Source organism: Engystomops pustulosus, chromosome 1 (genome assembly GCF_040894005.1).
Source record: "Engystomops pustulosus chromosome 1, aEngPut4.maternal, whole genome shotgun sequence".
Classification (NCBI taxonomy): Eukaryota; Metazoa; Chordata; class Amphibia; order Anura; family Leptodactylidae; genus Engystomops; species Engystomops pustulosus.
In genome coordinates, this window is record NC_092411.1 from 304,754,013 (window position 1) to 304,780,038 (window position 26,026).

A 26,026-nucleotide genomic window follows, 5' to 3' on the forward strand; every position below is an offset into this window, starting at 1 on the left:
TGAGGCTCAGCAGATTTATTGTCGAGGGGCACCACATGCAGGCTACGCACAGTACATGAGTAGAGATGGTCACCGGCTGCAGACACATTCACAAGATTAACAGCACAGAACCATCACCACGAAGAAGACTCCATCACTCATTGATGGACACATTGGTCCTGGTGAGAGCCCATGGCCACATCCTCTGTCTGCACATATAGCATGTGACTGCCACCACTTGTAGCTTCGTCATGAGGCTGCTAACAAGTCACATGACTGCTCTGCCACTGATTGGCTGAGATGGTCCCACACTGTATGCACAGACCAGGAGGACGAACTAATAGCTCCACTAACACAACCAGAAGATCATCTCCTGGAAGAGGGGAAGCAAAAAACATTCTACATAAGTGACCATACCCCAGGGAAATACTAGACAGCTCCCCAAAATACAGGGGGTGCCTCAAGGAAATACTGTACAGCAGCCCAAGAAGATTTATCATTCCTGTAAACATTGCATTTTAGGCACTAAAATCATTAAATTATTAACATTTTAATAAACTTTGTAAAAAAATCACCACCAGTGATGAAATCTGAAATCTATAAACAGAAGGCGACAACGCGGTCCAGGGATCCCCCACTATCTGCATGCAGTGTACAGGAGACAGCAATCAGAGGTAGTCTCCAGCCACTGACTGAGACAGGACAGAATCAGACAGAGAAGTGTATGGAGAGGGAAGAAGAGAGGAGACACAGAGCACATAATCCTATTCTCTCTGCATGCAGTGTATGGGAGACATCAATCAGAGCAGCTAGTCTCCAACCACTGGCTCCGAGACAGGAGAGAATCAGACAGAGAAGTCTATGGAGAGGGAAGAAGAGAGGAGGGACAGAGTCAAAGAGCACATTAGCCTATACTCTCTGCACGCAGTGTATGGGAGACATCAGAGAAGCTAGTCTCCAACCACTGGCTCCGAGACAGGAAAGAATCAGACAGAGAAGTCTATGGAGAGGGAAGAAGAGAGGAGGCACAGAGGCAAAGAGCACATAATCCTATACTCTCTGCACGCAGTGTATGGGAGACATCAGAGAAGCTAGTCTCCAACCACTGGCTCCGAGACAGGAAAGAATCAGACAGAGAAGTCTATGGAGAGGGAAGAAGAGAGGAGGGACACAGAGCACATAATCCTATACTCTCTGCATGCAGTGTATGGGAGACATCAGAGAAGCTAGTCTCCAACCACTGGCTCCGAGACAGGAAAGAATCAGACAGAGAAGTCTATGGAGAGGGAAGAAGAGAGGAGGCACAGAGGCAAAGATCACATAATCCTATACTCTCTGCATGCAGTGTATGGGAGACATCAGAGAAGCTAGTCTTCAACCACTGGCTCCGAGACAGGAAAGAATCAGACAGAGAAGTCTATGGAGAGGGAAGAAGAGAGGAGGCACAGAGGCAAAGAGCACATAATCCTATACTCTCTGCACGCAGTGTATTGGAGACAGCAATCAGAGGTGCTCTCCAACCACTTGCTCCGAGACAGGAAAGAATCAGACAGAGAAGTCTATGGAGAGGGAAGAAGAGAGGATGGACAGAGGTAAAGAGCACATAATCCTATTCTCTCTGCATGCAGTGTATGGGAGACATCAATCAGAGCAGCTAGTCTCCAACCACTGGCTCCGAGACAGGAAAGAATCAGACAGAGAAGTCTATGGAGAGGGAAGAAGAGAGGAGGGACACAGAGCACATAATCCTATACTCTCTGCATGCAGTGTATGGGAGACATCAATCAGAGCAGCTAGTCTCCAACCACTGACTGAGACAGGAGAGAATCAGACAGAGAAGTCTCTAGAGCATCTACCAGTCACACATCAACCAGACGAGCACCGGGTCATACAGTGACCCCTCCATGGAAGGATGTGAAGGGCAGGGGGTACTTCTGTGTCACACATCAATGGATCATGATAGATGATGATAGTCATTGAATATATTTAAATCTAGACCTTAATGAACTGCTAAAAGTAAAGTGTGCAGTAATTCCCACACCAGTGGTGAGGCGCAGGACCCCACAGTCCTCACAAATCATAATGCAGCCAGCACGTATCCCGTATACCACCATTAGGACACTCCCGTAGGTTGCAGGAGCACAGAACCTGCATACATCCTAGGGTCTCCTATGGTGAGGTTGTGCACCAGCATATATCCTATACACCACCATTAGGACACTCCCGTGGGGTGCAGGGGCACAGAACCTGCATACATCCTAGGGTCTCCTATGGTGAGGGTGCATATAATACCACCAGCATATATCCCATATACCACCATTAGGACACTCCCAAAGGGTGCGGGAGCACAGAACCTGCATACATCGTAGGGTCTCCTATGGTGAGGTTGTGCACCAGCATATATCCCATGATACCACCATTAGGACACTCCCAAAGGGTGCGAGAGCACAGAACCTGCATACATCCTAGGGTCTCCTATGGTGAGGTTGTGCACCAGCATATATCCCATGATACCACCATTAGGACACTCCCGTAGGGTGCAGGAGCACATAACCTGCATACATCCTAGGGTCTCCTATGGTGAGGGTGCGTATAACACCACCAGCATACATCCAATGATACCACCATTAGGACACTCCATCTGGTGTTCTGGCGGTTCCTTACATCTTACTTTACCTAGATTATAAATTATGGCACTATTTGACACACTGAGCTAGACAGCGAATGGGAGGCCGCCTGGCCCCCACCTCATATCTGGGTATTGGCAGGATGATGTCACCTCTGGCCCTTGCAGGGTCTGGAGATGGCGCAAACCCTTCATATCTGGGTATTGGAAGGATGATGGTCACCTTTAGTCCTTGGTGGGTTTGGGCATTTGCTGTAGTGTCTACAAGTGGCAGTTCCTCTTGTCTGGGTATTGGCAGGATGATGTTGCCTTGGCCCTCAGAGGGTTATGACCAAAGGCTGTGGTCTCTACAGATGGCGTCAACCCTTCATATCTAGGTATTGGAAGGATGATGGCGGCTCTGGTCCTTGTAGGGTTAGGACCTGGGGCTGTAGTGTCTGGAGATGGCGCCCCCCACCTATCTGGGTATCGACATGATGTCAGCTCTGGTCCTTGGAGGTTTGTGACCTGTGCCTGTAGTGTCTGGAGATGACGGCTCTCCTTGGCTCAGTCATGATTAAATGTTCCAGTAGTCAGGAGATTTGCCTCATTGAAGGCAGCACAAGTCCTTCTCCTCCTCCTTCTCTGAACCCTCCTCACCCTTAGTCTGAGGGGTAGATGGATCATGGTCTTGAAGTCCATTTCGTACTTGCATGAGGAGATCACGGCTCTCACTTACAGGGAGGTTACTCAAGTAATACTGAGGCGCAAACTCCACCAACCTGCAGAAAAAAAGAAGTGGTGAGCGTGCGTGCGGGTTCCCGAGGACCAAGTGGTGAGCGTGCGCGCGGGTTCCTGAGGAACAAGTGGTGAGCGTGCGTGCGGGTTCCCGAGGACCAAGTGGTGAGCGTGCGCGCGGGTTCCCGAGGACCAAGTGGTGGGAGTGCGCGCGGGTTCCCGAGGACCAAGTGGTGAGCGTGCGTGCGGGTTCCCGAGGACCAAAGTGGTGAGCGTGCGCCCGGGTTACCGAGGACCAAGTGGTGAGCGTGCGCCCGGGTTCCCGAGGACCAAGTGGTGAGCGTGCGCGTGGGTTCCCGAGGACCAAGTGGTGAGCGTGCGCGCGGGTTCCCGAGGACCAAGTGGTGAGCGTGCGCGCGGGTTCCCGAGGACCAAAGTGGTGAGCTTGCGCGCGGGTTCCCGAGGATCAAAGTGGTGAGCTTGCGCGCGGGTTCCCGAGGACCAAAGTGGTGAGCGTGCACCCGGGTTCCCGAGGACCAAGTGGTGAGCGTGCACCCGGGTTCCCGAGGACCAAGTGGTGAGCGTGCACTCGGGTTCCCGAGGACCAAGTGGTGAGCGTGCGCGTGGGTTCCCGAGGACCAAGTGGTGAGCGTGCGCGTGGGTTCCCGAGGACCAAGTGGTGAGCGTGCGCGCGGGTTCCCGAGGACCAAAGTGGTGAGCTTGCGCGCGGGTTCCCGAGGACCAAAGTGGTGAGCGTGCGCCCGGGTTCCCGAGGACCAAAGTGATGAGCGTGCGCCCGGGTTCCCGAGGACCAAAGTGATGAGCGTGCGCCCGGGTTCCCGAGGACCAAGTGGTGAGCGCGCGCCCGGGTTCCCGAGGACCAAGTGGTGAGCGTGCGCTCGGGTTCCCGAGGACCAAGTGGTGAGCGTGCGCCCGGGTTCCCGAGGACCAAGTGGTGAGCGTGCGCCCGGGTTCCCGAGGACCAAGTGGTGAGCGTGCGCGCGGGTTCCCGAGGACCAAGTGGTGAGCGTGCGCGCGGGTTCCCGAGGACCAAGTGGTGAGCGTGCGCGCGGGTTCCCGAGGACCAAGTGGTGAGCGTGCGCCCGGGTCCTCGCGGACCAAGTGGTGAGCACGGACTTACATCTCTGGAAGTACCTCTGTGGCCACGCTGATGCAGTTGTCCTCCGAGATGCTGAAGTCATGGTACAAGACCCAGGTAGGTGGTGGGTTCTGGCCATAATACACGGAGGAGGGGTGGAGGGTGGCCACATGCTTGTGGGTCAGCATCACGTAGTTTCCTAGACCATCCACATCACGGGCCACCTGGGAGTGACACAAGGTCAGGATGAGAGAAGCTTCTCAGGGAAGTGTCCTGGACCTGCCATCTTCTAAGGTCACATGTTCTCACCTTCAGAAACCCCCCTGACAGCAGGGCCCGGGTGACATTCAGGATGCAGGCCTCATGGGGGAAGGCGGGGGCAGATACTGGGAGCTCAATCCTCTGCATGATGTCCAGGAGCTCAGTTCGGAGCATGTCCGCCTGGTGCATGGAGCGCGGGCACACTGAGGCCTCCGAGCACCAGGACTCCCCGTCTACACAGGAGAAAGGAGCAGAGTTATACGGCCAGAGGGGGCGCTCATTCTCACCACAAGAGACAACATGAGGGCACTCACGCTCCTTGTACAGGTTGTAGAGGTGGATCAGGGTGACGTGATCACCTTCTGGGAGCTGCAGAGCCTGACGGGCACCACGCACCGTGGCACTATGGGGAGGGGGCAGAAAACAGCCTGGGGCAACTGGGGCAGACACAAAGGTGGGAGAATTTTAACAACCAAAAGACCCCCTGTCTTATATATCCCAACCCTAACATCACCCCGATAACCCATTCCTATGACCACTCCTGCTCAGTAGGTGCCCCCCCTCTTCCCCGGTACCGTGAAGCATGGCCGCCAGGGTAAGCATCTCGCTGACACACTGGAACTCGCAGGCCGCCAGCAGGGACTTGGAGATCTGAGGATCGAGGGGAAACTCGGACATGACGATCCCGACCTCCGACAGGTTCCCCTCATCATCCAGCGCTGCCAGGTAATCCAGGTCCTCCAGAGCCTGCATGAGGGTCTCCGGGGCTGCCGAGAGACAATGGGGGGAGTAGTGCACATGGCGACAGGAGGATGAGGGGAGTAGTGCACATGGCGACAGGAGGATGAGGGGAGTAGTGCACATGGCTGCAGGAGGATGGGGGGAGTAGTGCACATGGCTGCAGGAGGATGGGGGGAGTAGTGCACATGGTGATCTCATCACATTGTGTTTTCTCACCTGGTCGATCCAGGAAGTGGCGCTGGCCGAGGTCCGCAATGTCAAGTCTCTTCAGCAGCAGAACCGGGACCCTCAGGTTCTCCAGAAGAATACGGGGAGGGGAGACCTGCGCCATCTGTGTCTCATACACGTCCTCAGAGTATAACCGATAGCAGACCCCTGAGAGGGAGAAACCATCAGCACCAGAACCACCAGGAGGAGGCACATTATAGAAAGGAAACCATCAGCAAGTAGACGGGAGAGACAACAGGATAGAAGCACATACTCCTCTAGATCATTTCACTGTATGTAACATGACTGCACCCTGCACATTACTCCAGATACTCATAGAGACCCCGCCCCCTGTGCTGAGTGGGGTGGAGTCTAGCGAGCAATCCCTCACACTCACCATCAGTAACCTGCACTCTCATCCTGCGGATGTCAGCTTGGCTTTTACTGATCACGCTGAGAATCTGGGAATCTGCCCGAATCCGAGGATTGTAGACCTGGAGGAAGAGCAAAGTCATTCACTATCGCGGGCTGCTCCCTCCTCTCCCTTCCCTCCAGCGCGCGGGATGCTCTCTCCTCTCCCTTCCCTCCAGCGCGCGGGATGCTCTCTCCTCTCCCTTCCCTCCAGCGCGCGGGATGCTCTCTCCTCTCCCTTCCCTCCAGCGCGCGGGATGCTCTCTCCTCTCCCTTCCCTCCAGCGCGCGGGATGCTCTCTCCTCTCCCTTCCCTCCAGCGCGCGGGATGCTCTCTCCTCTCCCTTCCCTCCAGCGCGGGATGCTCTCTCCTCTCCCTTCCCTCCAGCGCGCGGGATGCTCTCTCCTCTCCCTTCCCTCCAGCGCGCGGGATGCTCTTTCCTCTCCCTTCCCTCCAGCGCGCGGGATGCTCTCTCCTCTCCCTTCCCTCCAGCGCGCGGGATGCTCTCTCCTCTCCCTTCCCTCCAGCGCGCGGGATGCTCTCTCCTCTCCCTTCCCTCCAGCGCGCGGGATGCTCTCTCCTCTCCCTTCCCTCCAGCGCGCGGGATGCTCTCTCCTTTCCCTTCCCTCCAGCGCGCGGGATGCTCTCTCCTTTCCCTTCCCTCCAGCGCGCGGGATGCTCTCTCCTTTCCCTTCCCTCCAGCGCGCGGGATGCTCTCTCCTTTCCCTTCCCTCCAGCGCGCGGGATGCTCTCTCCTTTCCCTTCCCTCCAGCGCGCGGGATGCTCTCTCCTTTCCCTTCCCTCCAGCGCGCGGGATGCTCTCTCCTTTCCCTTCCCTCCAGCACGCGGGATGCTCTCTCCTTTCCCTTCCCTCCAGCACGCGGGATGCTCTCTCCTTTCCCTTCCCTCCAGCACACGGGATGCTCTCTCCTTTCCCTTCCCTCCAGCACACGGGATGCTCTCTCCTTTCCCTTCCCTCCAGCACACGGGATGCTCTCTCCTTTCCCTTCCCTCCAGCACACGGGATGCTCTCTCCTTTCCCTTCCCTCCAGCACACGGGATGCTCTCTCCTTTCCCTTCCCTCCAGCACACGGGATGCTCTCTCCTTTCCCTTCCCTCCAGCACACGGGATGCTCTCTCCTTTCCCTTCCCTCCAGCACACGGGATGCTCTCTCCTTTCCCTTCCCTCCAGCACACGGGATGCTCTCTCCTTTCCCTTCCCTCCAGCACACGGGATGCTCTCTCCTTTCCCTTCCCTCCAGCACACGGGATGCTCTCTCCTTTCCCTTCCCTCCAGCACACGGGATGCTCTCTCCTTTCCCTTCCCTCCAGCACACGGGATGCTCTCTCCTTTCCCTTCCCTCCAGCACACGGGATGCTCTCTCCTTTCCCTTCCCTCCAGCACACGGGATGCTCTCTCCTTTCCCTTCCCTCCAGCACACGGGATGCTCTCTCCTTTCCCTTCCCTCCAGAACACGGGATGCTCTCTCCTTTCCCTTCCCTCCAGCACACGGGATGCTCTCTCCTTTCCCTTCCCTCCAGCACACGGGATGCTCTCTCCTTTCCCTTCCCTCCAGCACACGGGATGCTCTCTCCTTTCCCTTCCCTCCAGCACACGGGATGCTCTCTCCTTTCCCTTCCCTCCAGCACACGGGATGCTCTCTCCTTTCCCTTCCCTCCAGCACACGGGATGCTCTCTCCTTTCCCTTCCCTCCAGCACACGGGATGCTCTCTCCTTTCCCTTCCCTCCAGCACACGGGATGCTCTCTCCTTTCCCTTCCCTCCAGCACACGGGATGCTCTCTCCTTTCCCTTCCCTCCAGAACACGGGATGCTCTCTCCTTTCCCTTCCCTCCAGCACACGGGATGCTCTCTCCTTTCCCTTCCCTCCAGCACACGGGATGCTCTCTCCTTTCCCTTCCCTCCAGCACACGGGATGCTCTCTCCTTTCCCTTCCCTCCAGCACACGGGATGCTCTCTCCTTTCCCTTCCCTCCAGCACACGGGATGCTCTCTCCTTTCCCTTCCCTCCAGCACACGGGATGCTCTCTCCTTTCCCTTCCCTCCAGCACACGGGATGCTCTCTCCTTTCCCTTCCCTCCAGCACACGGGATGCTCTCTCCTTTCCCTTCCCTCCAGCACACGGGATGCTCTCTCCTTTCCCTTCCCTCCAGCACACGGGATGCTCTCTCCTTTCCCTTCCCTCCAGCACACGGGATGCTCTCTCCTTTCCCTTCCCTCCAGCACACGGGATGCTCTCTCCTTTCCCTTCCCTCCAGCACACGGGATGCTCTCTCCTTTCCCTTCCCTCCAGCACACGGGATGCTCTCTCCTTTCCCTTCCCTCCAGCACACGGGATGCTCTCTCCTTTCCCTTCCCTCCAGCACACGGGATGCTCTCTCCTTTCCCTTCCCTCCAGCACACGGGATGCTCTCTCCTTTCCCTTCCCTCCAGCACACGGGATGCTCTCTCCTTTCCCTTCCCTCCAGCACACGGGATGCTCTCTCCTTTCCCTTCCCTCCGGCACACGGGATGCTCTCTCCTTTCCCTTCCCTCCGGCACATGGGCTGCACTCTCCTTTCCCTTCCCTCCAGCACATGGGCTGCTCTCTCCTTTCCCTTCACCTATGGTACATGGGCCATTCTCTCCTCTACCCTCAAGTACATGGGCTGTTCTTTTCTGACCTACATATGGGTGTTCCAGCATGCAAACTGCTCCACTCTCTGTCCTCCCTACCAGCTATTCTCTACTTGGTCTCCTCAAGCCATCTGCTCCCAGCATTAGTTTGTTCTTTTTTATCCATCCTTTTGGTTGCTTTCTCATCTCATGAATGTATTTATATATGACCCCACCGCTGTTATACTTACAGACTGCACCTCTCGTCCTGTATCAATGACATAACGTATGCCTGGGAGAGAGAAGGAACGTTCTGCCAAGGAAGAAGAAAGGTAAGCTCGCCGTTCGCCAGCTGATTCTGCCTCATAAACGGACTGTACCCCGTTTCCAGCATTGGTTGTCAGAGGCAAGGGCAACAGAATCCCCAATCTAGGACTCAGAGACATGGACTCTGTGCGTAGTGTGGAGCAGCAGTGAAGAACCTCCTGCAAAACAGAAAGTACAGTTAAGAACTGTATCTCTGCAGCTTCACGAGATCCTCCAAATATTTACCTCATCACTGGCCAAAAACACCAACACATCCCCCGGATCATTCCTGCGATGGACATCAAGGACCATGTGACACGCTGCCATGACATGGTCATGTGACACTATTGGGCGGTACACAACACTCGGCAGTTCTTCTCTTCCTGGAATATCCACAACAGTAACAACGGCTCCTAAGTAGTCTACCATACGTTGCCGAAAACCAGGTGAGGTCATCACCACCAGCCGGAAGCAAGGTCTCTGTAGGGTAATGTCCCTCAACAATCCCAATAGGAGGTCAGTGGCCAATGTGCGCTCATCTACTTCATCAAGTATGACCACACTAGTGGACTGCAGCAGAGGGTCAGAGGTCATCTCCCGGAGAAGAAGAGAGTCCCAGCAGAACCTGGTGGAAAGAGACCCATCAATAGGATTCCTATGGAGAAGCATAATAAACTGATCTCCCTTGTCCCTATGACTATTACTTATCCCACTGACCATCCCTCAACACCCTGATCCTCATCTTGACCATAACTTAGCTTACTTAACCTTCACCAAAACCTGGACCTCAACCAAGAAACCTTCACTACGGATTGTCCTACAGATGCTCTACGAACACCCTACAAACCATCACGGTGTTGATGTTCAGGACTTTTCCCACGAATCCTCATTGTCTTCCGTAACATTACTTGTCCCACTGATGCTCACGCAACAACTCTGACCTTCACTGTCATCCTGCCCATTTCTTGTCCCACCAAGCCCCTTTCGGCTCCTCACGCTCTACTGTCATCTGCAATATTCGGTGTCCCACTGATCCTCAGCCAACACTCCGACAGTTACATATCAGACTGATCCATACCCAATACTCAGGCCTTCACTGTATTCTGACCCAGACTTGTCCCACTGACCCAGATCAAACACCTTGATGTCCCCCACTGACTATTACTTTTCATCTCAGTCCATCTGAGCAGTACTTGTCCCATTGATTGTCGCCAACACAATCTGACCGTTAACTGTGCTCCTGACACTCACCCTGCACCCTATTACTTGTCCTGATGATCCTTAATAAAAAAAAAGCCTCTAATTGACAATCATCCTGAACATTACTTGTCCTATTAACAGGTGCTCCACATGCGGAGCTGCCCGAGGATCATGACCCCTTATTAACCCAGCAGTGGCCCTCCATGTGACCTCCTCCCGGAGCACGGCTCATACCTCAGGATGGTGTTGGCAGAGGAGCTGCCCGAGTATCCTGACCCCTAAGTAACCCAACAGTGGCCCCCGATGTGACCTCCTCCCGGAGCGCGGCTCATACCTCAGGATGGTGTTGGCAGAGGAGCTGCCTGAGGATCCTGACCCCTTAGTAACCCAGCAGTGGCCCCCGATGTGACCTCCTCCCGGAGCGCGGCTCATACCTCAGGATGGTGTTGGCAGAGGAGCTGCCTGAGGATCCTGACCCCTTAGTAACCCAGCAGCGGCCCCCCATGTGACCTCCTCCAGGAGCGCGGCTCATACCTCAGGATGGTGTTGGCAGAGGAGCTGCCCGAGGATCCTGACACCTTAGTAACCCAGCAGTGCCCCCCCATGTGACCTCCCCAAGGAACACGGCTCATACCTCAGGATGGTGTTGGCAGAGGAGCTGCCCGAGGATCCTGACCACTAAGTAACCCAGCAGTGGCCTCCCATGTGACCTCCCCCAGAAGTGCGGCTCATACCTCAGGATGGTGTTGGTAGAGGAGCTGCCCGAGGATCCTGACCCCTTAGTAACCCAGCCGTGGCCCCCCATGTGACCTCCTCCCGGAGCACGGCTCATACCTCAGGATGGTGTTGGCAGAGGAGCTGCCCGAGGATCCTGAGCCCTTAGTAACCCAGGAGTGGCCCCCCATGTGACCTCCCCCCAGAGTGCGGCTCATACCTCAGGATGGTGTTGGCAGAAGAGCTTCCCGATGATCCTGACCCCTTAGTAACCCAGCAGTGGCCCCCGATGTGACCTCCTCCCGGAGCGCGGCTCATACCTCAGGATGGTGTTGGCAGAGGAGCTGCCCGAGGATCCTGACCCCTTAGTAACCCAGCAGTGGCCCCCGATGTGACCTCCTCCAGGAGCGCGGCTCATACCTCAGGATGGTGTTGGCAGAAGAGCTTCCCGAGGATTGTGACCCCTAAGTAACCCAGCAGTGGCCCCCCCCATGTGACCACCCCCCGGAGCACGGCTCATACCTCAGGATGGTGTTGGCAGAGGAGCTGCCCGAGGATCCTGACCCCTTAGTAACCCAGCAGTGGCCCCCGATGTGACCTCCTCCAGGAGCGCGGCTCATACCTCAGGATGGTGTTGGCAGAGGAGCTGCCCGAGGATTCTGAGCCCTAAGTAACCCAGCAGTTGCCCCCATGTGACCTCCTCCAGGAGCGCGACTCATACCTCAGAATGGTGTTGGCAGAGGAGCTGCCCGAGGATCCTGACCCCTTAGTAACTCAGCAGTGGCCCCCATGTGACCTCCTCCCGGAGCGCGGCTCATACCTCAGGATGGTGTTGGCAGAGGAGCAGTCCTCATGTGGAATTGAGAATGCGACTTCATGGCCAACATTCAGGTCCATCTCGTCGGCCACGCACAGGGCAAGGCTGAAGGCAGCAGAGATGTAGGGCTGAGAGCAGATGACTGAACCCTCCTGAAACCGCTGGGAGAGGGCGAACTCAGCGCACCACTGCGGCACCTGCAGGGAGCCCAACCATGTTATCACCTATATGTTCGGTACAGGTTTTGGGGTGTCGGATTGGGGTCAGTACAGTTTTTGGGGGGTTAGGTTGGGGTCAGTACAGTTTTGGGGTGTCGGGTTGGGGTCAGTACAGTTTTGGGGTGTCGGGTTGGGGTCAGTACAGGCTTTGGGTTGTGAGGTTGGGGTCAGTACAGCTTTTGGGGGGTTAGGTTGGGGTCAGTACAGGTTTTGGGGTGTGAGGTTGGGGTCACCTGGGTGCTCTTGCCGGCTCCGGGCTCTGCGGACACCAGGACGATGTTACTGTTCTGTAGACTCTCCAGGAATCTGTACTTTGCGCTCCAGATGGACCGGGACCGGCGCCGTGCCAACAGCTGGTAGTAACGTGAGGAGAACGGGAGACCATCAAACGGGTTCTGCTCCAAGTCGTGGGCCTGAGGCTCCGCGGGGTCATCCCAGACACCCCCGTCCTCTCCCCCCTCATCCTCTGGGGTCTCCGCGGGGTCACCCCAGACACCCCCGTCCTCTCCCGCCTCATCCTCTGGGGTCTCCGCGGGGTCATCCCAGACACCCCTGTCCTCTTCCGCCTCATCCTCTGGGGTCTCCGCAGGGTCATCCCAGACACCCCTGTCCTCTCCCGCCTCATCCTCTGGGGGCTCCATACAATCCCAGCGCAGGTTCTGCCTCTGAAAAAAAAAAATATAGAAAAATGTGATTTTCTCCAATATTGGGTTTTGTTGTATTGTTGTTGTTGTATCTAACAACAACAAGGATTCCAACAAGCAACAAGATCATCGTCTGGGAACCAAGGATTCACCTCCAGAGCTGACACTCCTCGTCCCCAAAGACAAAGGATATACAGACATCCTGCACCTGAAAGTCAGAGGCCTGGGGCCTCCGATCGTACGCGCGGCGCTGGGGCCTCCGATCGTACGCGCGGCGCTGGGGCCTCCGATCGTACGCGCGGCGCTGGGGCCTCCGATCGTACGCGCGGCGCTGGGGCCTCCGATCGTACGCGCGGCGCTGGGGCCTCCGATCGTACGCGCGGCGCTGGGGCCTCCGATCGTACGCGCGGCGCTGGGGCCTCCGATCGTACGCGCGGCGCTGGGGCCTCCGATCGTACGCGCGGCGCTGGGGCCTCCGATCGTACGCGCGGCGCTGGGGCCTCCGATCGTACGCGCGGCGCTGGGGCCTCCGATCGTACGCGCGGCGCTGGGGCCTCCGATCGTACGCGCGGCGCTGGGGCCTCCGATCGTACGCGCGGCGCTGGGGCCTCCGATCGTACGCGCGGCGCTGGGGCCTCCGATCGTACGCGCGGCGCTGGGGCCTCCGATCGTACGCGCGGCGCTGGGGCCTCCGATCGTACGCTGTACTGAGCAGTGATGTGTATATATATATATACAGGAGAGGTTATACTGAGCAGTGATGTGTATATATATATACAGGAGAGGTTATACTGAGCAGTGATGTGTATATATATATATACAGGAGAGGTTATACTGAGCAGTGATGTGTATATATATATATACAGGAGGGGTTATACTGAGCAGTGATGTATATATATATATATACAGGAGAGGTTATACTGAGCAGTGATGTGTATATATATATATACAGGAGGGGTTATACTGAGCAGTGATGTGTATATATATATATACAGGAGAGGTTATACTGAGCAGTGATGTGTATATATATATATATAGGAGGGGTTATACTGAGCAGTGATGTGTATATATATATATACAGGAGAGGTTATACTGAGCAGTGATGTGTATATATATATATATACAGGAGGGGTTATACTGAGCAGTGATGTGTATATATATATATATACAGGAGAGGTTATACTGAGCAGTGATGTGTATATATATATATATACAGGAGGGGTTATACTGAGCAGTGATGTGTATATATATATATACAGGAGGGGTTATACTGAGCAGTGATGTGTATATATATATATACAGGAGAGGTTATACTGAGCAGTGATGTGTATATATATATACAGGAGGGGTTATACTGAGCAGTGATGTGTATATATATATATACAGGAGAGGTTATACTGAGCAGTGATGTGTATATATATATATACAGGAGAGGTTATACTGAGCAGTGATGTGTATATATATATACAGGAGAGGTTATACTGAGCAGTGATGTGTATATATATATATACAGGAGAGGTTATACTGAGCAGTGATGTGTATATATATATATACAGGAGGGGTTATACTGAGCAGTGATGTATATATATATATATACAGGAGAGGTTATACTGAGCAGTGATGTGTATATATATATATACAGGAGGGGTTATACTGAGCAGTGATGTGTATATATATATATACAGGAGAGGTTATACTGAGCAGTGATGTGTATATATATATATATAGGAGGGGTTATACTGAGCAGTGATGTGTATATATATATATACAGGAGAGGTTATACTGAGCAGTGATGTGTATATATATATATATACAGGAGGGGTTATACTGAGCAGTGATGTGTATATATATATATACAGGAGAGGTTATACTGAGCAGTGATGTGTATATATATATATATACAGGAGGGGTTATACTGAGCAGTGATGTGTATATATATATATACAGGAGGGGTTATACTGAGCAGTGATGTGTATATATATATATACAGGAGAGGTTATACTGAGCAGTGATGTGTATATATATATATATACAGGAGAGGTTATACTGAGCAGTGATGTGTATATATATATACAGGAGGGGTTATACTGAGCAGTGATGTGTATATATATATATACAGGAGAGGTTATACTGAGCAGTGATGTGTATATATATATATACAGGAGGGGTTATACTGAGCAGTGATGTGTATATATATATATACAGGAGAGGTTATACTGAGCAGTGATGTGTATATATATATATACAGGAGGGGTTATACTGAGCAGTGATGTGTATATATATATATATACAGGAGAGGTTATACTGAGCAGTGATGTGTATATATATATATACAGGAGAGGTTATACTGAGCAGTGATGTGTATATATATATATACAGGAGAGGTTATACTGAGCAGTGATGTGTATATATATATATACAGGAGGGGTTATACTGAGCAGTGATGTGTATATATATATACAGGAGAGGTTATACTGAGCAGTGATGTGTATATATATATACAGGAGGGGTTATACTGAGCAGTGATGTGTATATATATATACAGGAGAGGTTATACTGAGCAGTGATGTGTATATATATATATACAGGAGGGGTTATACTGAGCAGTGATGTGTATATATATATACAGGAGAGGTTATACTGAGCAGTGATGTGTATATATATATACAGGAGAGGTTATACTGAGCAGTGATGTGTATATATATATATACAGGAGAGGTTATACTGAGCAGTGATGTGTATATATATATATACAGGAGGGGTTATACTGAGCAGTGATGTGTATATATATATACAGGAGAGGTTATACTGAGCAGTGATGTGTATATATATATACAGGAGGGGTTATACTGAGCAGTGATGTGTATATATATATATACAGGAGAGGTTATACTGAGCAGTGATGTGTATATATATATATATACAGGAGAGGTTATACTGAGCAGTGATGTGTATATATATATATATACAGGAGAGGTTATACTGAGCAGTGATGTGTATATATATATATACAGGAGAGGTTATACTGAGCAGTGATGTGTATATATATATACAGGAGGGGTTATACTGAGCAGTGATGTGTATATATATATATACAGGAGAGGTTATACTGAGCAGTGATGTGTATATATATATATACAGGAGGGGTTATACTGAGCAGTGATGTGTATATATATATATATATACAGGAGGGGTTATACTGAGCAGTGATGTGTATATATATATATACAGGAGAGGTTATACTGAGCAGTGATGTGTATATATATATATACAGGAGAGGTTATACTGAGCAGTGATGTGTATATATATATATACAGGAGGGGTTATACTGAGCAGTGATGTGTATATATATATACAGGAGAGGTTATACTGAGCAGTGATGTGTATATATATATACAGGAGAGGTTATACTGAGCAGTGATGTGTATATATATATACAGGAGAGGTTATACTGAGCAGTGATGTGTATATATATATATACAGGAGGGGTTATACTGAGCAGTGATGTGTATATATATATACAGGAGAGGTTATACTGAGCAGTGATGTGTATATATATATACAGGAGAGGTTATACTGAGCAGTGATGTGTATATATATATATACAGGAGGGGTTATACTGAGCAGTGATGTGTATATATATATATATATATATACAGGAGAGGTTATACTGAGCAGTGATGTGTATATATATATATACAGGAGGGGTTATACTGAGCAGTGATGTGTATATATATATATATATACAGGAGGGGTTATACTGAGCAGTGATGTGTATATATATATACAGGAGGGGTTATACTGAGCAGTGATGTGTATATATATATACAGGAGAGGTTATACTGAGCAGTGATGTGTATATATATATATACAGGAGGGGTTATACTGAGCAGTGATGTGTATATATATATATATACAGGAGAGGTTATACTGAGCAGTGATGTGTATATATATATATACAGGAGGGGTTATACTGAGCAGTGATGTGTATATATATATATACAGGAGAGGTTATACTGAGCAGTGATGTGTATATATATATATACAGGAGAGGTTATACTGAGCAGTGATGTGTATATATATATATATACAGGAGAGGTTATACTGAGCAGTGATGTGTATATATATATATATACAGGAGAGGTTATACTGAGCAGTGATGTGTATATATATATATACAGGAGAGGTTATACTGAGCAGTGATGTGTATATATATATACAGGAGGGGTTATACTGAGCAGTGATGTGTATATATATATACAGGAGGGGTTATACTGAGCAGTGATGTGTATATATATATACAGGAGAGGTTATACTGAGCAGTGATGTGTATATATATATACAGGAGAGGTTATACTGAGCAGTGATGTGTATATATATATATACAGGAGAGGTTATACTGAGCAGTGATGTGTATATATATATATACAGGAGAGGTTATACTGAGCAGTGATGTGTATATATATATATACAGGAGGGGTTATACTGAGCAGTGATGTGTATATATATATATACAGGAGAGGTTATACTGAGCAGTGATGTGTATATATATATATACAGGAGAGGTTATACTGAGCAGTGATGTGTATATATATATACAGGAGGGGTTATACTGAGCAGTGATGTGTATATATATATATATACAGGAGAGGTTATACTGAGCAGTGATGTGTATATATATATATACAGGAGAGGTTATACTGAGCAGTGATGTGTATATATATATACAGGAGGGGTTATACTGAGCAGTGATGTGTATATATATATATACAGGAGAGGTTATACTGAGCAGTGATGTGTATATATATATATACAGGAGAGGTTATACTGAGCAGTGATGTGTATATATATATACAGGAGAGGTTATACTGAGCAGTGATGTGTATATATATATATATACAGGAGAGGTTATACTGAGCAGTGATGTGTATATATATATATACAGGAGAGGTTATACTGAGCAGTGATGTGTATATATATATACAGGAGGGGTTATACTGAGCAGTGATGTGTATATATATATATACAGGAGAGGTTATACTGAGCAGTGATGTGTATATATATATATACAGGAGGGGTTATACTGAGCAGTGATGTGTATATATATATATACAGGAGAGGTTATACTGAGCAGTGATGTGTATATATATATACAGGAGGGGTTATACTGAGCAGTGATGTGTATATATATATATACAGGAGGGGTTATACTGAGCAGTGATGTGTATATATATATATACAGGAGGGGTTATACTGAGCAGTGATGTGTATATATATATATACAGGAGAGGTTATACTGAGCAGTGATGTGTATATATATATATACAGGAGAGGTTATACTGAGCAGTGATGTGTATATATATATACAGGAGGGGTTATACTGAGCAGTGATGTGTATATATATATATATACAGGAGAGGTTATACTGAGCAGTGATGTGTATATATATATATACAGGAGAGGTTATACTGAGCAGTGATGTGTATATATATATACAGGAGAGGTTATACTGAGCAGTGATGTGTATATATATATATACAGGAGAGGTTATACTGAGCAGTGATGTGTATATATATATATATATACAGGAGAGGTTATACTGAGCAGTGATGTGTATATATATATATATACAGGAGAGGTTATACTGAGCAGTGATGTGTATATATATATACAGGAGGGGTTATACTGAGCAGTGATGTGTATATATATATACAGGAGGGGTTATACTGAGCAGTGATGTGTATATATATATATACAGGAGAGGTTATACTGAGCAGTGATGTGTATATATATATACAGGAGGGGTTATACTGAGCAGTGATGTGTATATATATATATACAGGAGGGGTTATACTGAGCAGTGATGTGTATATATATATACAGGAGGGGTTATACTGAGCAGTGATGTGTATATATATATACAGGAGGGGTTATACTGAGCAGTGATGTGTATATATATATACAGGAGGGGTTATACTGAGCAGTGATGTGTATATATATATATACAGGAGGGGTTATACTGAGCAGTGATGTGTATATATATATATATACAGGAGGGGTTATACTGAGCAGTGATGTGTATATATATATATACAGGAGAGGTTATACTGAGCAGTGATGTGTATATATATATATACAGGAGAGGTTATACTGAGCAGTGATGTGTATATATATATATACAGGAGAGGTTATACTGAGCAGTGATGTGTATATATATATACAGGAGGGGTTATACTGAGCAGTGATGTGTATATATATACAGGAGGGGTTATACTGAGCAGTGATGTGTATATATATATATATACAGGAGGGGTTATACTGAGCAGTGATGTGTATATATATATATATACAGGAGAGGTTATACTGAGCAGTGATGTGTATATATATATACAGGAGAGGTTATACTGAGCAGTGATGTGTATATATATATATACAGGAGGGGTTATACTGAGCAGTGATGTGTATATATATATACAGGAGAGGTTATACTGAGCAGTGATGTGTATATATATATACAGGAGGGGTTATACTGAGCAGTGATGTGTATATATATATATACAGGAGAGGTTATACTGAGCAGTGATGTGTATATATATATACAGGAGAGGTTATACTGAGCAGTGATGTGTATATATATATATATACAGGAGGGGTTATACTGAGCAGTGATGTGTATATATATATATATATACAGGAGAGGTTATACTGAGCAGTGATGTGTATATATATATATACAGGAGAGGTTATACTGAGCAGTGATGTATATATATATATACAGGAGAGGTTATACTGAGCAGTGATGTGTATATATATATACAGGAGGGGTTATACTGAGCAGTGATGTGTATATATATATATATACAGGAGGGGTTATACTGAGCAGTGATGTGTATATATATATATACAGGAGAGGTTATACTGAGCAGTGATGTGTATATATATATATATACAGGAGGGGTTATACTGAGCAGTGATGTGTATATATATATATATACAGGAGAGGTTATACTGAGCAGTGATGTGTATATATATATACAGGAGAGGTTATACTGAGCAGTGATGTGTATATATATATATACAGGAGGGGTTATACTGAGCAGTGATGTGTATATATATATACAGGAGAGGTTATACTGAGCAGTGATGTGTATATATATATATACAGGAGAGGTTATACTGAGCAGTGATGTGTATATATATATACAGGAGGGGTTATACTGAGCAGTGATGTGTATATATATATATATACAGGAGGGGTTATACTGAGCAGTGATGTGTATATATATATATACAGGAGAGGTTATACTGAGCAGTGATGTGTATATATATATATACAGGAGAGGTTATACTGAGCAGTGATGTGTATATATATATATACAGGAGAGGTTATACTGAGCAGTGATGTGTATATATATATATACAGGAGAGGTTATACTGAGCAGTGATGTGTATATATATATACAGGAGAGGTTATACTGAGCAGTGATGTGTATATATATATACAGGAGAGGTTATACTGAGCAGTGATGTGTATATATATATATACAGGAGGGGTTATACTGAGCAGTGATGTGTATATATATATACAGGAGGGGTTATACTGAGCAGTGATGTATATATATATATATACAGGAGGGGTTATACTGAGCAGTGATGTGTATATATATATATACAGGAGGGGTTATACTGAGCAGTGATGTGTATATATATATACAGGAGAGGTTATACTGAGCAGTGATGTGTATATATATATATACAGGAGAGGTTATACTGAGCAGTGATGTGTATATATATATATACAGGAGGGGTTATACTGAGCAGTGATGTGTATATATATATATATATCAGGAGAGGTTATACTGAGCAGTGATGTGTATATATATATATACAGGAGAGGTTATACTGAGCAGTGATGTGTATATATATATATATACAGGAGGGTTATACTGAGCAGTGATGTGTATATATATATACAGGAGGGGTTATACTGAGCAGTGATGTGTATATATATATATACAGGAGGGGTTATACTGAGCAGTGATGTGTATATATATATATACAGGAGGGGTTATACTGAGCAGTGATGTGTATATATATATATACAGGAGGGGTTATACTGAGCAGTGATGTGTATATATATATATATATACAGGAGAGGTTATACTGAGCAGTGATGTGTATATATATATATATACAGGAGAGGTTATACTGAGCAGTGATGTGTATATATATATATATACAGGAGAGGTTATACTGAGCAGTGATGTGTATATATATATATACAGGAGAGGTTATACTGAGCAGTGATGTGTATATATATATACAGGAGGGGTTATACTGAGCAGTGATGTGTATATATATATATACAGGAGGGGTTATACTGAGCAGTGATGTGTATATATATATATACAGGAGAGGTTATACTGAGCAGTGATGTGTATATATATATATACAGGAGAGGTTATACTGAGCAGTGATGTGTATATATATATATATACAGGAGAGGTTATACTGAGCAGTGATGTGTATATATATATATACAGGAGAGGTTATACTGAGCAGTGATGTATATATATATATACAGGAGGGGTTATACTGAGCAGTGATGTGTATATATATATATACAGGAGGGGTTATACTGAGCAGTGATGTGTATATATATATACAGGAGAGGTTATACTGAGCAGTGATGTGTATATATATATACAGGAGGGGTTATACTGAGCAGTGATGTGTATATATATATTACAGGAGAGGTTATACTGAGCAGTGATGTATATATATATATACAGGAGGGGTTATACTGAGCAGTGATGTGTATATATATATACAGGAGAGGTTATACTGAGCAGTGATGTGTATATATATATATACAGGAGGGGTTATACTGAGCAGTGATGTGTATATATATATATACAGGAGGGGTTATACTGAGCAGTGATGTGTATATATATATATACAGGAGGGGTTATACTGAGCAGTGATGTGTATATATATATATACAGGAGAGGTTATACTGAGCAGTGATGTGTATATATATATATACAGGAGAGGTTATACTGAGCAGTGATGTGTATATATATATATACAGGAGAGGTTATACTGAGCAGTGATGTGTATATATATATATACAGGAGAGGTTATACTGAGCAGTGATGTGTATATATATATACAGGAGGGGTTATACTGAGCAGTGATGTGTATATATATATACAGGAGGGGTTATACTGAGCAGTGATGTGTATATATATATATACAGGAGGGGTTATACTGAGCAGTGATGTGTATATATATATATACAGGAGAGGTTATACTGAGCAGTGATGTGTATATATATATATACAGGAGGGGTTATACTGAGCAGTGATGTGTATATATATATACAGGAGGGGTTATACTGAGCAGTGATGTATATATATATATACAGGAGAGGTTATACTGAGCAGTGATGTGTATATATATATATACAGGAGGGGTTATACTGAGCAGTGATGTATATATATATATATACAGGAGAGGTTATACTGAGCAGTGATGTGTATATATATATATACAGGAGGGGTTATACTGAGCAGTGATGTGTATATATATATATACAGGAGGGGTTATACTGAGCAGTGATGTGTATATATATATATATACAGGAGAGGTTATACTGAGCAGTGATGTGTATATATATATATACAGGAGAGGTTATACTGAGCAGTGATGTGTATATATATATATACAGGAGAGGTTATACTGAGCAGTGATGTGTATATATATATACAGGAGGGGTTATACTGAGCAGTGATGTGTATATATATATATACAGGAGAGGTTATACTGAGCAGTGATGTATATATATATATACAGGAGGGGTTATACTGAGCAGTGATGTGTATATATATATATACAGGAGAGGTTATACTGAGCAGTGATGTGTATATATATATACAGGAGGGGTTATACTGAGCAGTGATGTGTATATATATATATACAGGAGGGGTTATACTGAGCAGTGATGTGTATATATATATATACAGGAGGGGTTATACTGAGCAGTGATGTGTATATATATATATACAGGAGAGGTTATACTGAGCAGTGATGTGTATATATATATATACAGGAGGGGTTATACTGAGCAGTGATGTGTATATATATATATACAGGAGAGGTTATACTGAGCAGTGATGTGTATATATATATATACAGGAGAGGTTATACTGAGCAGTGATGTGTATATATATATATACAGGAGAGGTTATACTGAGCAGTGATGTGTATATATATATACAGGAGGGGTTATACTGAGCAGTGATGTGTATATATATATATACAGGAGAGGTTATACTGAGCAGTGATGTGTATATATATATATACAGGAGAGGTTATACTGAGCAGTGATGTGTATATATATATACAGGAGAGGTTATACTGAGCAGTGATGTGTATATATATATATACAGGAGGGGTTATACTGAGCAGTGATGTGTATATATATATATACAGGAGGGGTTATACTGAGCAGTGATGTGTATATATATATACAGGAGGGTTATACTGAGCAGTGATGTGTATATATATATACAGGAGAGGTTATACTGAGCAGTGATGTGTATATATATATATACAGGAGAGGTTATACTGAGCAGTGATGTGTATATATATATACAGGAGAGGTTATACTGAGCAGTGATGTGTATATATATATATATACAGGAGGGGTTATACTGAGCAGTGATGTGTATATATATATACAGGAGGGGTTATACTGAGCAGTGATGTGTATATATATATATACAGGAGAGGTTATACTGAGCAGTGATGTGTATATATATATACAGGAGGGGTTATACTGAGCAGTGATGTGTATATATATATATACAGGAGAGGTTATACTGAGCAGTGATGTGTATATATATATACAGGAGAGGTTATACTGAGCAGTGATGTGTATATATATATACAGGAGAGGTTATACTGAGCAGTGATGTGTATATATATATATACAGGAGAGGTTATACTGAGCAGTGATGTGTATATATATATACAGGAGAGGTTATACTGAGCAGTGATGTGTATATATATATACAGGAGGGGTTATACTGAGCAGTGATGTGTATATATATATACAGGAGGGGTTATACTGAGCAGTGATGTATATATATATATATACAGGAGGGGTTATACTGAGCAGTGATGTATATATATATATATACAGGAGAGGTTATACTGAGCAGTGATGTGTATATATATATATACAGGAGGGGTTATACTGAGCAGTGATGTGTATATATATATATACAGGAGAGGTTATACTGAGCAGTGATGTGTATATATATATATACAGGAGAGGTTATACTGAGCAGTGATGTGTATATATATATATACAGGAGGGGTTATACTGAGCAGTGATGTGTATATATATATATACAGGAGAGGTTATACTGAGCAGTGATGTGTATATATATATATACAGGAGAGGTTATACTGAGCAGTGATGTGTATATATATATATACAGGAGAGGTTATACTGAGCAGTGATGTGTATATATATATATACAGGAGAGGTTATACTGAGCAGTGATGTGTATATATATATATACAGGAGAGGTTATACTGAGCAGTGATGTGTATATATATATATACAGGAGAGGTTATACTGAGCAGTGATGTGTATATATATATATACAGGAGGGGTTATACTGAGCAGTGATGTGTATATATATATATACAGGAGAGGTTATACTGAGCAGTGATGTGTATATATATATATACAGGAGAGGTTATACTGAGCAGTGATGTGTATATATATATATACAGGAGGGGTTATACTGAGCAGTGATGTGTATATATATATATACAGGAGGGGTTATACTGAGCAGTGATGTGTATATATATATACAGGAGAGGTTATACTGAGCAGTGATGTGTATATATATATATACAGGAGAGGTTATACTGAGCAGTGATGTATATATATATATACAGGAGAGGTTATACTGAGCAGTGATGTGTATATATATATATACAGGAGAGGTTATACTGAGCAGTGATGTGTATATATATACAGGAGAGGTTATACTGAGCAGTGATGTGTATATATATATATACAGGAGGGGTTATACTGAGCAGTGATGTATATATATATATACAGGAGAGGTTATACTGAGCAGTGATGTGTATATATATATATATATACAGGAGAGGTTATACTGAGCAGTGATGTGTATATATATATATACAGGAGAGGTTATACTGAGCAGTGATGTGTATATATATATATACAGGAGAGGTTATACTGAGCAGTGATGTGTATATATATATATACAGGAGGGGTTATACTGAGCAGTGATGTGTATATATATATACAGGAGGGGTTATACTGAGCAGTGATGTGTATATATATATATACAGGAGAGGTTATACTGAGCAGTGATGTGTATATATATATATACAGGAGAGGTTATACTGAGCAGTGATGTGTATATATATATACAGGAGAGGTTATACTGAGCAGTGATGTGTATATATATATATACAGGAGGGGTTATACTGAGCAGTGATGTGTATATATATATATACAGGAGGGGTTATACTGAGCAGTGATGTATATATATATATATACAGGAGAGGTTATACTGAGCAGTGATGTGTATATATATATACAGGAGAGGTTATACTGAGCAGTGATGTGTATATATATATATACAGGAGAGGTTATACTGAGCAGTGATGTGTATATATATATATATACAGGAGAGGTTATACTGAGCAGTGATGTGTATATATATATACAGGAGAGGTTATACTGAGCAGTGATGTGTATATATATATACAGGAGAGGTTATACTGAGCAGTGATGTGTATATATATATATATAGGAGAGGTTATACTGAGCAGTGATGTGTATATATATATACAGGAGGGGTTATACTGAGCAGTGATGTGTATATATATATACAGGAGAGGTTATACTGAGCAGTGATGTGTATATATATATATATACAGGAGAGGTTATACTGAGCAGTGATGTGTATATATATGTATATAGGAGATGTTATACTGGGCGGGTATCTCTGGTGTCTCGGGGTCTCACCTCTAGCGATGTAATGGGATTAGACGACGTTTCATGGGTACCGCCCTCTTCTCCAGTCACTTCCGCCCTCTTCCCCAGACACTTCCGCCCTCTTCTCCAGTCACTTCCGCCCTCTTTCCCAGACACTTCCGCCCTCTTCCCCAGACACTTCCGCCCTCTTCTCCAGTCACTTCCGCCCTCTTTCCCAGACACTTCCGCCCTCTTCCCCAGACACTTCCGCCCTGGGCTTTTGCACCGATGACGTTGTTCCGGTGTGATGTACCTGTTCCAGGATTGATCAGCCTGCTCCTGCACTTCCGGTGACTCGGTGGCTCCGCCCCTGTGCCGTTTAACCCCTTCTCAGCCGAAGACATTTGTGCACACGAGGAGTACATGCGGCTCCTCTGAT

General features: G+C 45.8%; 1 protein-coding gene across 2 annotated transcripts; it reads right to left on the bottom strand.

Moving 5' to 3' along the window:
• On the bottom strand, window positions 1–25,750 carry DQX1 (DEAQ-box RNA dependent ATPase 1). 2 transcript variants are annotated; one of them, XM_072126468.1, is made up of 12 exons: window positions 25,639–25,750; window positions 12,144–12,575; window positions 11,696–11,889; window positions 9,208–9,586; window positions 8,907–9,140; window positions 6,028–6,124; window positions 5,640–5,798; window positions 5,258–5,449; window positions 4,997–5,119; window positions 4,731–4,915; window positions 4,464–4,645; window positions 1–3,366 (listed from the first exon to the last, which is right to left on the bottom strand). In XM_072126468.1, the coding sequence occupies exons 2-12, from the start codon at window positions 12,549–12,551 to the stop codon at window positions 3,192–3,194; spliced, it is 2,328 nt and encodes a 775-aa protein (XP_071982569.1). In that variant the 5' UTR covers window positions 12,552–12,575; window positions 25,639–25,750; the 3' UTR covers window positions 1–3,191. The 2 variants fall into 2 exon arrangements, with proteins under 2 accessions (XP_071982569.1, XP_071982568.1); XM_072126467.1 differs by having other exon boundaries at window positions 4,731–5,119.
• Window positions 25,751–26,026: the final 276 nt, after the last annotated feature.